The 14,992-nt window shown below is 47.5% G+C and overlaps 1 protein-coding gene across 3 annotated transcripts in view; it reads right to left on the bottom strand.

Moving 5' to 3' along the window:
* Window positions 1-14,992, bottom strand: part of WDFY4 (WDFY family member 4) — a 278,492-nt gene that overhangs the window by 223,686 nt on the left and 39,814 nt on the right. For all 3 annotated transcript variants that reach the window (XR_005211802.1, XR_005211803.1, XM_037804046.1), the window contains exons 6-11: window positions 14,327-14,516; window positions 11,949-12,138; window positions 8,353-8,510; window positions 6,319-6,771; window positions 2,595-2,699; window positions 934-1,124 (exon numbers count right to left, since the gene is read on the bottom strand). Coding sequence is in view for 1 of the 3 variants with exons in the window: in XM_037804046.1 (XP_037659974.1) it covers window positions 934-1,124; window positions 2,595-2,699; window positions 6,319-6,771; window positions 8,353-8,510; window positions 11,949-12,138; window positions 14,327-14,516 (1,287 nt within the window). In the remaining 2 variants the exon portion in view is untranslated. The remainder of the gene's footprint in view (window positions 1-933; window positions 1,125-2,594; window positions 2,700-6,318; window positions 6,772-8,352; window positions 8,511-11,948; window positions 12,139-14,326; window positions 14,517-14,992) is intronic.

Here is a 14,992-nt window from a genome sequence, read left to right as displayed (position 1 = left end):
TGGTTTGCATTCACTTCAAACAAAAGAAAAGTAATGCATTTTAAAAGCATAAACCCACAAATTCAAAGAAAGGGAAAAGGAACCCCAGAAACAAAATCATGAAAGCTGGGAGGCAGAAGGGATGGTGGTGATGGTATTCATTGTATTTCTTTATCTACTTTAAGAAAACTTGATGGTTCTTAATATTATAGAAGCAAAAATATATACTTCTCCCTGTTACCCAGATGGGATCTCCAGCCTCACTTCTCCCTTTTGCCTTCTTCAACATGTAAGGCAGTGTTGGTCTCTGCTAGCTCTCCATTCCCATAGCCGTCTGCACCTAAGATCTACCAGGACATTTGCCATCCTGCAGAGTAATATGGCTCACACCACCCTGTATGGGCTCCCAAAGGGTAAGGGCTGCACCCATCCAACTCTATGTCCACACACTCCGCACCAGGCCTGGGAATTTGCAGGCACTCAGTAGATGCCGGTGGAGGATGTGAGTGGCTGGTTGGGCACCACCAATGGGGCTCCCCTTCCACAGGGTGCAGTATTACTGGGAAGGAGCTGCCCAGAGCTCCTTGCATCCTAGCAAGTCCATGTGACTGAGTTCTGCCCAAAGAAAACTGGATAGACGTTAACATGTGCCTGTTCTTGACCTGCACAAGAAAACGCCTTGTGCCATTCTCCTGGCTCCCTCTTCCCTTGTCTACTGGCTGGATTTGATGCCCAAGTGACAACTGTCCCCAAAGGACACCCCCCACTCCCAATTATTGATTGGACCATATATCAGCAAGAAACTTCTTTATTGTGCTAAGCTACTGAGAATCTGGGATTTATTTGTTACAGCAGCTAGCACTACCCAAATACATGGGCTGCTGAATGAATAAATGCAAAAGAACCTGCTGCATATCAATGGGAAAGCCAAGAAGAAAGGGGCACTGAAGTCACCTTCAGAAGATCCAGTTTCAGCGGCAGCTCCCCTTGTGTGGATGAGCACAAGGCGCCCACGATGATGCTCATGTACTCCTCCGCGTTGATGGCCGAGAGCTGTTCCAAGATGCTGAGCGAGGCGCCACGGTAGCACTCGTCATCCAGGAAGATCTTGATGAAGGGCACCATGCCGTGGTCTTTCAGGACAACTGGGGACAGACAGACAGTGTTGGGCTAGAGCCACGAGGGCCTTGCACCTTCGTTCTGATCACAAGGAAAGCATTTGCTGACAATTTTTGAAGCTTGTTTTGCGACAATTTGGGGTCTCTTTCTTGTCCTTTAGGACATCTTTTTTGTAATCTGTATCCACCATTATATTGAGACAAGGAAAAGAGAATTCATGGGGCTAAGAATTAAAAAGAAAAAGAGCTTTCTTCCCCAGTGAGAATTATATTTTTGAAAAATAAAAAATATATTTTATGTCCTTTTTTTAAAGAAACCTAGGCAATGCAAATTTTAACTAGATATACTTCTGCCCTTTATTTCCCCATAAATCCCTAATCCAGAGCCAATGGCTAATCTCTCTCTTCTCTCTGCCAGAATTCTTTTAGAAAACAAACCAGAATGGAAAGTTAAGAACATTTTGAAGCCCTAAAGAGTTTCTTGGGGAAAAAAGCTAAGAAATTTGACTGGTGATATATATATATATATATATTTTAAGTAATCCTAAGAGTTTTGTCCCCAGGATTAATATTTGGAGTGGTCAAGTGTAGAATAAGGATGAGGAAGTAACTTGCTCTTTCAAATGGCACAACGTAGATTTGAGCAGATTAACTCCAGTGCACGGATCAAGTGCCACTTACAGACACCCAGACGGCATCTTTAAATGCACATTCCTGAGCTTCACCTTGACCTGCTACTAATTACATCTGGAATAAGGCCTAGGAATGTGCATCTTTCCTCCAGGAAACCTTCTGATGTTGGAGACCCTCTGCTATAATGAAATAATAGATTTTCACATTTGGTACAATTGATCCACGAGGACCTAGGGTAAAGACGTTCCAAATTACAAAACCCACTGATGTGACTTTGTCAGTGCATCTTTTCACATAGTATAAATATATTTATATTTATATATACACACATGTATATTTTATGCCTTTAAAAAAATCCTGGAAGTGACATGATCTAAAAAACTAAAATAATTCTTTTGATGGATGGGCTGAGCTGCAAAGTTCATCATGGTCTGGGAGAACATGAAAATCATGTCTCTTAAAAATGACTAGCTTTCTTTGTTTTTGTATTTTTTTTTTTTGTTTTGTATTTTACTCTTTGCATCTAAAATCCGAAAGCATCTGTAGTCAGTGCAGCAGGATAGTAGCAGATTTGACTTGAAAGGGGGGCTTCTATGGCCTCATAATCTTAGGAAACGGATGATGAAGCAAATCCTCTTTGCTTCAGGAGTGAATGTGTCAGTCAACCTTACTTAGCAACCTTAGAAGTATTTTGGGCAAGAAAAGTGTCCAACAACTTACTGATGATCACTGAACTTCCCCCAGCAAGTGGGCTTTAGCCATGACTTCAGCACCGATTATTCCTCAGATATAACCTTTCAACACGGACATAAATAACCAGGAAATAGTTCACGAGTCGCAAGGCGAAAGTGAGAGCATCCTTACCCGCGTTCCGAACCGAGCCCTGCAAAAGCGTGGCCACTGTTTTCAGCATCACACAGGGCAGCTCTCTTTCTAGATCCTGACTGCCCAGCATGGCCTCCTTGTTCCCTGCCACATTTAAGAAGCAATAAAAAGCAGTTTTAAAATAGTCTGTGTGGAATGTCCCCAAATCTCTGACTCTGTCAGCGTTCAGCCCTCTCAAGGAAACACGAATCTAATGAATGCTTCCATCTACAGGGAGCCTGAATCCCGGTTCATAGGCTGTCACCTCACCCCCCGCCACAGCAGTGGCCCTCCAAACTGAGCACACGGGGATCACCTGCAGGGCTTGTTGTTGAAACCCAGATTGCCAGACATCACCCTGGAGATTCTAGTTTAGTAGGTCTGAGGTGGGGGCCTGAGAACCTGCACTTCTAACAAGTTCCCAAGCTGCTGCTGGCGGGGACCACTTTGAGAACCACTGCCCTACGTTGTGCGCTAAGCCCTGCTCCCTGATTTTCTTGTGGCTTCTTTAATAGTTTTCTGTCGATGTCTGGAAGGGGGCACTGCCTGGGCCTGAGCCGTGCAGATGCGTGAGAGACTCTAGAGTAAAGAGACACCTCCACTAGATCCAGGATGCACAGTGATGCCTTCTGGGTTCCCCGTTGAATCCCCAGTGCCAGAAGAGTGCCTGACACAAACTGGAAGCTGAATTCATATTTTGGGAACAAATGAATGGATGAATGAATAATAGACTGTATTAAAGAGGAGACCAAATATTTAAGAAACAAGAAACTTTTAATCATACAAAGCACAAAATAAGACTGGAGACATCAGCTCTCCCCCTAAAAAAGTTTAAATTCTCCAATAATGACCACTGGTCTGAAGTTGAATATAAAACTAAATACATTAGTCTGCTTAAAAATGATGCACAAATGACTATGGTCTGTTAATTTCTGATGGATATAGTAGGAACAAGTTCACAGAAATGTTGCTATATTAGGTAACTTTCTTGGGGTAAAGTAGGAACATGTTGGAAGTTAAGCAGTTAGGTTAGTTGTCTTTTTCTTACTCCCTTGTTATGATCTCTTTGAAATGTTCTTTTATTGTATGTTTGTTTTCTTTTTAACTTTTTTTTCATACAGTTGATTTAAAAAAGAAGGGAAAGTTAAAAAAAAAAAAAGAAAAACAAGGAAAAAAAAAAGATGTAGTGCCCCCTTGAGGAGCCTGTGGAGAATGCAGGGGTATTGGCCTACCCCACCTCCATGGTTGCTAACATGACCACAGACATAGGGGACTGGTGGTTTGATGGGCTGAGCCCTCCACCATAAGTTTTACCCTTGGGAAGATGGTTGCTGCAAAGGAGAGGCCAGGCCTCCCTATGGTTGTGCCTAAGAGCCTCCTCCCGAATGCCGCTTTGTTGCTCAGATGTGGCCCTCTCTCTCTGGCTAAGCCAACTTGAAAGGTGAAATCACTGCCCTCCCCCCTACGTGGGATCAGACACCCAGGGGAGTGAATCTCCCTGGCAACGTGGAATATGACTCCCGGGGAGGAATGTAGACCCAGCATCGTGGGACGGAGAACATCTTCTTGACCAAAAGGGGGATGTGAAAGGAAATGAAATAAGCTTCAGTGGCAGAGAGAATCCAAAAGGAGCCGAGAGGTCACTCTGGTGGGCACTCTTACGCACACTTTAGACAACCCTTTTTAGGTTCCAAAGAATTGGGGTAGCTGGTGGTGGATACCTGAAACTATCAAACTACAACCCAGAACCCATGAATCTCGAAGACAGTTGTATAAAAATGTAGCTTATGAGGGGTGACAATGGGATTGGGAAAGCCATAAGGACCACACTCCACTTTGTCTAGTTTATGGATGGATGAGTAGAAAAATAGGGGAAGGAAACAAACAGACAAACAGACAAAGGTACCCAGTGTTCTTTTTTACTTCAATTGCTCTTTTTCACTCTAATTATTATTCTTGTTATTTGTGTGTGTGCTAATGAAGGTGTCAGGGATTGATTTAGGTGATGAATGTACAACTATGTAATGGTACTGTGAACAATCGAAAGTACGATTTGTTTTGTATGACTGCGTGGTATGTGATTATATCTCAATAAAATGAAGATAAAAAAACAAAAAAAAATAAAAAAAATAAAAAAATAAAAAAATAAATGATGCACAGCTAAGATATACAGAAACATTAAACAAAAAGGACACCAAGACTTCTCAGCTAAACACCAAAGAAAGCAGAGGAGGCAGTGTATTAGCTTCATTCGCAATGGGATCTAAGGTGAGACGTTACTAAGCAAAAGAAAAGAGCAAATAAAATACTTGCCAGGCTTGGCCAGAGGCCCAGAAATGCAAAGCTTTCTAGAAGCTCCCTCATCCTAGATCCCATGTGCAACCCTCCCGGGGACAGCAGAGGTCATTCCTGACCTCCACAAGGTGTCTGAGCTCCTCCTTGAGTGTCTGTCCCCGTCTTCTCTGCATTGGCCCGGAACCGATAGCCATGAGGTGACTTGTGTGCTGAGAATCTAGGATGTTCCAGGAATGACATTGGGGGCTTTTCACAGATTTCCCCATTTAGTTCTCATCACCCCCGTTTCACAGAGGAGGGAACAGGCTCAGAGAGGTCAAGCCACTTTCTCAGTATCACTCAGCTCCTAAGCAGCATATCCAAGGCTTTCAGACCCGAATTCCCATGCTGTCTCTTTCCATCAGCTTCTTCCCTGTCAGAGAGGTTCCAGGAAGCTGACAGACTAAGAATTTGGGCTTAAATCTTAAGCAGAATTCCAAAAGCAGCCAATGGTTAGAGAGCTCCTGGCCCCTCCCAGCCACTGCAGGGGGAGAAGGAAGAGACCCAAAAAGGTGGAATGGGGCAAGTGGTCCTATTCTTGTGTCCTGGAGTCCCTCTTCCCAGAGAACAGGGACAGACAGACAAAGGGAAAGCCAGAAGGAAATGGAAAAGGTCTTCACACCTGCTTCCTATCTGACACTCGGCGGATATGACATGGTCAGGCAGTGAGAGAGCCCACACCAGCTTCCTGAATGACTCTGCCCTCCCATGTGGGCAGAAGTGACCCTGAGTATCCCAGGGGGAAGCAGAGGTTGCTGGGGTGGAGAGCTGAGAGTGTAGGGGCTGAGGTAGGGGCAGGGGGCCCTTGCCAAGGAGCCTCAGTGCACAGCCCAGTGGGGCACTCAAAGGTCTGGCCAAGTCCGATGTGCATGCAGGGCCCCAGACCCTGGCAATACCTACTCAGCTTGGGAGACCAGGAGTCCCCAGCCACCCCAAGTGACCAAGGAAGCCATATCCAACAGCCCCCGGCCAGCCCAGGCCAGCCCTGGCCTCTCCAAGCTCCCTTCCTTCTTTTCAAGGATGGTTCAATCTCCCTGCTGTTTCCCTGCTATCTCCCCTGCTACACACCTGGATGAGATCTAGGGCAGCAGATATCTGAAAGCTGAGAATTCCCCATGGGACTGCTCAGAATTATTCTCATCCCACTCACCTCTTCATGGGGATGATCAGGCCAATTATTGAAAATAAGGAAGCTACCTGACCTTTGTGAAGCCATGTGTCTGTCCCCGGGGCTACCTGCTTTGACCCTCACAGTGTGGGTGGCACGGGAAAGCTAATTTTTTTCTGCCATGTTGATGGGTGGTAGGCCTGAACGCAGACCCAGGCCTGGCCAACCCTGAGCCCAAGCCCCTTCACCCCAACCCCCACTCCCGGCACCCCTTGGTGGCACCTGACTTTCTCAGGATCTTCGCCCGCTTCCGCAGCTGTGCCAGCAGCAGGCCCAGGAGCCCTGAGTCACGGAAGATGTCAGCGAAGAGTGGGTCCCCACCAGCAATCCTGTGGATACTCTGCAGGGCCACGAGGGTGCAAGGCAGCTCGGGGCTCTCCTTGATCAGGCGCTGCACCTTCCGTAGGATTTCATGGGGCACATAGTGCAGCTCAAACACCAGAGCCTCCAGCAGCTGGAAGAACGTTGCCTGCACCAGAGCTGGCTTCAGGTGCACAATCTCTACAAACTGCGAGAGGGGCTGCAGGGTCCACTCCAGCAGGAAGAAGTTGCGAGCATTCCAGGTCCACGTGGTTCTGATGGCAGACAAGACTTGCGTGCAGAGGAGAGCGTCACCGGCTTTGTGGAAAACATTCTGCAGGACTTGGAAGGCCTGAAGATTTTTGATGGTCACCCCTGGAGATGAAAAAATTAATGAACCTCAAATCACTTTTACTGTCTACGTCTGGAAAGTCACATTTGCATTATAATTGGGAAATTCCATTTGATTTTTTCTGTTTTCTAGCTCCTGAGAGTCAATGTCTATTGGAAGGCCAGAAAAGCCAAGCACAAAGTTGTGTGTGAGCAAGGCTAGAGCTGCATTGTTCAACACATGGGGGGCAAAAGGAACCCTTAAAACATAACCAGTCTAAATTGTGTTGTGCCGTGATGTAAAATACACATAAATAAAAGAATGCAAAATTTCTCATTAATAAACATGCATATTGACCACAGGTTGGAATGCACATATTTTGAATATGTTGGCTTAGCTAAACTACATTCTTAAAATTAATGTAACTTGTTTCTTTTTATTTTTTTAATGTGGCTACTAGAATATTAAAAATTACATATGTGCTTCACATTATGTTTCCATAGAAGATTGGTTTCTATCCATTAAAATCCAATGATGTTAGAAATTACTAGGCAAAGTCAGTTCTAGAGGAACTGTTAGACAAATGCACCTTTTTACCGCATCCCCTTCCTTTCTCTTGAGTTTCAGGGTTGAGCCTCCTTTTCTCTCTCCTGGCAACACCCTGCCTCCAGCCTTCCCCATCTGGGAGCTTCCTGAAGCTCACCTCTGCTCCAGCTTCTCCCCTCCACCTGCTCTATGCCCTTGGGTCACCTGGGCCACTGCAAGGCCTTCTGTTCCTGGCCCTGCCCACTTTCTAGTCTCCCATCCACTGGTCTATGAAAGATCTCTGTGCATGTTTCCCCAAACTCCTAAGGTATTCGAGCCATCATGTCTTTTCCCAGGCTGTACTTTCTGCCTCTTAACTTCTTCCCCTTCATTTATACATGGACACCCACATTTAGCCTCACTCGCTTTGAGAGTGTGCTGGGTGAGGGGTGTCCTAACTAACCTATGCAGAGCTGACCCTCCCACCTGGGGTCACCACCTGCCTGATGTGTTGGTTGAACACATGACAGTCAAGTGTGCATTTGATGGTCTTATCAGAGAGGTTGTTGAAAGCAGATACCTGGCTGCTTACATTGGCCCACAGTGCCTGGAGGAACACCTGGTGCACAGAACACATCTGTGCATGTCATCTGAGTTTATCAGTCAATCGATCAGTCAATCAATATCTCAGATTATTGAGACAGCACCGACTCTGGGCTGGGCAGCAGCTTCAGGGTCATGTGTCCCCAGAATGTGAATAAATGCTACAGAGTAAGTCACACTGGTGGAGATGCTGAGTGGGGTGGGGACAAGAGACCTCCCCTATCATCTGAGAGTCTCTTGCTTTGTGAAGCAAACATTTCCTCTAAGTCTCACCCAAGACCAACTTTCTATTGTGCAAAGCTGAGGGTGGACATCTGGAAAAATCCATGAAGGAGAGATTTCAATCCTGAGGTCATGACAGAATCGGACAAGTGCATTGAGTATTGACAAGTGCAAAATGTATGTTTTCTGCACAAATATTCAGGGAAAGGCCTGTGTGCTTTGCTGGGGCATGACACAGATGACTGCCGGTCCATCGGAGACATGGGAGGACCTACCAGCCGCCTCATCATGGAACTTGAAGCCTTCCAGTTGTGGGTAAATGATGCTGTCAAACACCTTCAGCTCTGACCTCCCGCAGGTCATCAGCCACATCACCTGCCCGAGGAGCTCCTCCAGGTGGGGGTCCACTTCGTTCAGGGACAGCCCATCGTACCTGTGGGGACAGGCGAGGCCAGCCCTCTGGGCACCTTGGACAGAGCAGCCACTCTTGCCCATGGTGCCCCTAGCAGGGGAAAAAGGCTCCACAGACAAGGCATGTGGGAGAGGTCCCAAAGGTGACCACCCAGAGGCACTCAGCATCCAAGGCTGGGGAGTGTCCGGAATACACAAACATCTAAAGACAAACAGTTGGGACACAAAGGAGCAGTCCGTCTGGGATGCCTGCAGGGAAGGGACATCCCTCAAACAAGAGGTTCCATATTTCAAAAGAGCCACAGAGCCTCCTGGGGAAAACAGGGCCTTCCCAAACTTCCTTACATGCGTTTTTCGTTTGAGTATTGCTTGGCTTTAGCTCCTTATGGGTGGGCAAGTGGGCTGCCTTTCTCCCCGTGTGAGGAGGGCCTCTCAAGGCTTATTGCACTCTGCAGTTTTAAGAGGAAAGGTGCCTTGGCGTGACTTCAGTTAAGTTAGAACAAGGACCTATGGGCTGAAGTGGGTCCTTCCCAGCACTTCCTGGGACAGAATCACCCCCACCCCACCTCCTTCTTCCACAAGAAGCCTCAGGAAATCCAATCAGCCATTTCACTAAAGAAATATCCAGGAACTGCTGTGGCAGTGGCATCCACAGCCCAGATGAAAGTACGGAGTGGAGCAGGGCTGTCAGCTGGTGCACAAGCAGGACTGGGCTGTTCTCTGCCTCTCCCGGTCCTTCTCTATCATCCATCCAACCGTCATCTATCTATATCTATCTATCATCCAACTATCTGTATATTTTTCTCTCTATTGACCTGTATCTCTATATCTATCATCTATCTATATATTTCTATATCTATCATCTAACTATCTTTAAATCATCTACCGATCTATGTCTATATCTATCATCTATTTCTATAGCTATCTGTGCCAGTTTGGATATATTATGTCCCCCATAAAGCCATGATCTTTTAATTCAATCTGGTGGGATACTTTTGATTAGATTATTTCCATGGAGGTGTGGCCCCACCCATTTCCCCTGTGGGTCTTGATTAGTTTACTGGAGTCCTTTAAAAAGAACCACACAGGCCCAGGCGCTTGCTGACACTGAAACTTAGAGATACTTAGAGATGCAGACAGAAGGACATTTAGCTACGAGTTGAAGCCCAGAGTTTGCCCCGGGGTATGCTAAGACAGGACCCCCAGGAGCCTAGAGAGAAACATCCTGGGTAAAAGAATCAAGAATGCACAGGAGCTGAGAGAAGAGCTGGAACACAACCCGGGATGAGCAGATGCCAGCTATGTGCCTTCCCAGCAGATGCAGGTTTTCTGGATGCCATTGGCCATCCTTCAGTAAAGGTATCATCTGTTGATGCTTTAGTTTGGGCACTTTTATGACCTTAGAACTGTAAATTTGTAACTTAATAAATCCCCTTTATAAAAGCCAATCCATTTCTAGTATTTTGCTTAACAGCAGCATTAGCAAACAGAAACACTATCTGTAGATATCTATTTTTCTGTCTATTGGTTTCTAACTTTCTACCTATCCATCTTATCTGTCTCTCTATATTTATCTATTTGTGTATTTATAATTATCCATCTATCTATCTCTGTATCTGTCTATCCATTTATCATCTATCTCTATCCATTCATCTATAATCTATTTATCTATCTTTCTATCTGTATCTGTCTATGTCTTTCTGTTATTTATCTATCTATATCTATCTATCTATCTATCTATCTATCTATCTATCTATCTATCTATCTCTATTTTATCTCTCTTCTAAAGACAGTCAGTGCCGACTAAAACAGCAATACCTTCGATAAGGTGGAGCTCCAGTCAAGACGTCCTAAAGTTTTGGAAGATACCAATCCAAAGATGCCAAATTCAAACAAACCAATCCAGACTCACTAATCCACAGATGCCACAGGCCCATGTGTCTATGGCCTGAAGATACCCTCACAGGTTTCCAGACAACAGAGACACATTGAGGTCAAGGAGAGATGAGGTGGGGTAAAGTAAAGGACAAGGAAAGATGGAACTACTCTGCAGACAAAGAAGACAAAGAAGTTGATGAGGGAAAGACTGTGGGAAGATGAAGCTGCTATGAGAGGCAAGACCACGTCCACCTCCTTGGACCCGGGGTCGGCCACTCACCTCTCCGGGCCCTAGAAGGAACTCTCCAAGCAGTCCTGCAGAGCTATCTGGGGTCTGTGAAGGTTCTACCTCTATGATTTATGTTTACATCCTCAGATCAATCTCTCCCCTTGTGTATCAGCCCTCCCCTGCCCCCCAAATCAACCCTAGCTGGCCAGGATGCTGGTATTAGCCAAGAATGTCCTGATCTGCCTGACCTAAATATGCCTTTGCACAGCTGTAAAGGCAGATCCCAGCAAAGATCTCCAAGGTTAAGAGGAGAAACCACCCTACAAAAAGTGAAGTACTAAGCTCCTAGCTTCTGAAGCCCTTCGGAATCCCCAGTGTTGGCTGTTTTGTACCCATGAGAACACTTACTCAGCACCCTTTGGAGGAAGGCCCTCAGGGTGTTGTCATTTAATCGCTTGCTTTGGAGGACTCCGGCCAGAGGGACCTCAGACCCTCATCCAAGTCACCGCCTCTAGACTGCAGGCCTGACTCTGCACTGAAGCCAGTGCAGCACAGGGCTAGCTGCCGCCCCCTAGAGGGAAGCGTTGCTCGTATTTACGGAGCGAAGTCCATGGGGACATATTTGACCTTGCCCTTAAGCAGCTTTCCCAAGGTCAGTGGAGGAGTTTGGGCATCCAAGGAGTTTCTCTGATGTCCATCCCATGGTGCTAGCCAACCCAGGACCCAGATGGAATACGGTACAGCAAGTCAGAACAGAGGAAATAAGTCAGAGTCCAGACAAGGTGAAGAGTGTCTGCATTTGAGTTTCTCGTTGGTCAGGAATTTGGGAAGTGGGAATTGATTCCAGAAAATTCCAGTAGGGAAGAAGTCATGTGAGACAGGAAAGCATGATCAAGCAGGTGCTTAATCCTTCTGGGGAGCACTAAGAGGCAGTGCAGAGTAATCCCACCCAAGGAACAAGCGATTTGGGTATTTATCCATCATCTCCTGTCAGTCCTTGGGTTGAGGGTTACTCCTGGGTTGTTGACTCCCCGGCACTTCCAACCTGCCAAGCACACCGGCCAGCAGGCAGAGAGCTGGGACATGCCCAGGGGATCTGGGCAGTTGCCAAATGAACTATCTATGGATCTATGGACTACCATTGCCCATCATGAAAGGTTGCTCCTCAAACCCAACTGCACATTAAATTTGCAGTAAGGGGTCTCACTGGCCATGCCCTGAGGTGTCCTTCAGAAGACATGCTAAGAAGCTTCAAGATCTGTCTTTTTCCAAAGAACCTCAAATGATTTTGAAAACGAAGGCTTTGGTGGTCCTGTTTTCCACTCCCACCCCCAATCAAGCACAGCTACTTACTGAAGTAACACTTTGAGCAGCAAGGGGTAGCCATCCCCATTCTCAAACTCCAGGAGCAAAGCCGAGGAGATGGGGTAGGAATCCTTCACGAAGCCCAAGAGGAGGCTCACAGCCTCGCTCACCTCGGGAGCTGGGAGCGTGTCTGCAAGGCTGGAGAGGTTCTGGAGGGAAATCTTGATGCAGTCCATGTCTGCAGGAGGAAAACACACCCCTGTTTAGCTCAGAAGCAACAGCTACTGTGCCACAGAGTCACTACCCTCACTCCCCTTTAAATTGCCCTTAAGCAGCTTAGATTATAAGAATTAATCCAAAACACTTCCTTGTGGGAAATGCCTTCCTGAGGGCCACAATTGCTGGCCAACTGGAGAGCAGGTAGAACAGGTAATGGAAGGAGGTTCTTAGCCCTAGCTCAGCTACCAGCAGAGGCGAGACTCCAGGTCCATCAGATTAATCAGATGTGAGACAGAAGACATGAACATCATGCAAGACCTTTTTCGAGGAAGCAACAACATTGGTGCTTGGAGACATGAAAAGAATTAGCTTGACGGAAGGTGCAGGGAAGGATATGTTAAGATGTGAGGAGGTTGAGGAAGAAGATGGAGTGCCTCAGGTATGAAAGAAGCCAGGTGGTTGGAGCCCAGGAGCTTGACCAACCGTCCTGACTGGGGAACGGGAAGGAGGCAGGGGCAACTAGCATGGAACCTGGTGATGGAAGCTGCTGGTTACCCCACAGAGCCAGGGAAAGACTAGGATCGGAAGAGTGATGGATAGGATTTACATTTCGATGGACCACTGTTTTTCAAGATCTTTCATTGAGAGAAACCCTTTCTGAGTGCTGGGAAAGCCACACCTGTGGCTTGAGATGAGACACCCTCAGCCCTCGGCAGCAAGGCCTCAGAAAATGCCAGAAGTCTTGGTGCCCCACAGGGCAGTCCCAAGAGCTGCATGCAGAGCAGAAAACTGCCAGGCCACCCCCCACCTCCTGACCTTCTTCTCACACCATAAACCCACAGAAAGCACCCATTCCCCTAAGAAGTCCTGGGCATGGTGCTCCAGAAGGGCAGTTTCCCCACCTGGGTGGGATGAGTCTTCTCCAGCCGTCTTGGGCAGTGACCCCAGCAGCCCAATGCACACAGTCCACAGCTCGGCTCTGGACTTTTAACATGGGCCTTGGCCTCCCTGGGAGCTGGGTCCCTAACCCAGTGTCACCATTTGGCTCCCAGGCTCAGCCTGTCAGTTACAGGAGAAGGGCCTCTTTCACTCTCCCAGCTCTCTCTAGCTGATGATGATCCCACACAGGACTAATGTCACATTGGAAGGTACAGATCCTCATGTCTCCCAAAAAGCTCCTGTTGCTTAACCCAAGGTATGGAGCTTTGTGCTCCCAAGAGGCACCTTCACTGCTGGAGCTAAGAAAATGCTGCCATAGTAGAGAGGAGGTGGGGAGGTCATCTGAAAGGTACCTTCACCCAAATGTTCTCCTTGGAGCTAGCCTTGTGCTAGGCCAGCAGCTGAGATGAGCTCAATACATTTTCCTGAGATTTTGTGGCTCATCAGCAATTCCTAGAGTTCTGGGAAGCCAGTGGATGCTAAGGGAGGCCCCCCAGGACCACTCACAGGATGGACAGCTCAAGTGACTCTCCTCTGATCAAACCTGTGCAGTGATGTTGCAATGCAAACCCTTGCATGGCATTCACTGTGTGTCAGGGGTGATCTAAGCCCATCAAAGATCTTCACGTCTTGGCTTATCACAGTGATCCAATGAGTTCAGCAAGATAACTGTCCCCACTTTACAGATGCGCAGATGGGGGCACTGAGGTAGAAGGCTCCAGGCTTGCTCCGGCTTGGGGGGCAGAGCTGGAATCCAGCCCCAGGTGTCTGTTCCCAGAGCCCATGGTCCTCACATGGCACAGGCTGCACAGAGCAGAAGCAAGGACATGGGGTCGGGCTTCTGCAGGTTTGAAATTGGATTCTCTTCTTCGTCACTGGGGAGCCTTGGCAAATTACTCCACCTCTCTTAATCTGTTGGCTACTTTGAAAAGTAACATGAACAACTATCTCAAAGAAACAGACACACAGGTGCACCTGACTGATAAATGAGTTCCCTTCCTCTTCCTCCTCCAAGGAAGCATCCAAGTGAACGACGAAGGCAATTTTATGAATGGAGCCACGTATTATGGGGTCATTTGCTGGGCAGAGTTGGGCCTCCGTGAAAACCCTGCCCATTCATTTCTTCTTTCATCCCAAAGAATCTACACTCATGTTGCCAAACCATTCCATGACAGCATTGTAGAAAGCCGGCCCTCCATTCTGCTCCAAGAGTTCCAAGGAAGGCTCACCTGTGGCCTGCAGCCCCCACCTGGTCCCGGGGTACGTACCCTGCAGGTACTGGATGACGCTGAGGCTCTGGGCCTTGGAGATGGCTCTCAGCACGCAGAAGGTGGGCTCTTTCCAGAGGCAGCAGCTGTGCTCCCAAAGACAGGTCGTGGCAATCAGCAGAGCCTGGAGCTCCGAGCCTGAGACAAGCCCCTCCAGGCCCTGAGGGTCGCTGCAAATGTTGAGCAACATCTGCAAACAGGAAAGCCAAGGAGACTCAGTTAGGAAGCTGCCTGCCTGGGATGAGCATGTCCCCTACTTTTGTGGAGCACTGATGGCCGTGCCTCTGTGGGAAGGATGGGGGTGTCCATAGTAACCCCCTACCCCAGACCAGCTGCCCGGAAAGGATGACAGGGCCGGTGGCTCACCTCTGAACTCATCACCCTACAGATACAGCCACCCTGTTCAATCATAATGACAAGAAAGTGATCAGCTAGAGAGGTGTCTTTTTATATAGAAAGGCAGAGAAGTCCAGCCGACAACTAAGGTATATTGTTGACAGGACACCATGGCATTTAAAAAGGGAAAGTTCCTGAACCCCTGGTTGGTACTTGAACACTACTTCTCCCTGAGATCATGAGTGTTATCCTGTAACCTTCTAAACTGGGCCCCTTGAACCCAATCCAGATGCCCTCTGGCTACGGGGGGGGCTTCCAATGCCTTCCCAA

The sequence above is a fragment of the Choloepus didactylus genome, chromosome 15 (assembly GCF_015220235.1).
Source record: "Choloepus didactylus isolate mChoDid1 chromosome 15, mChoDid1.pri, whole genome shotgun sequence".
Taxonomy (NCBI): domain Eukaryota; kingdom Metazoa; phylum Chordata; class Mammalia; order Pilosa; family Megalonychidae; genus Choloepus; species Choloepus didactylus.
This window is presented reverse-complemented; position numbering and strand designations above follow the sequence as displayed.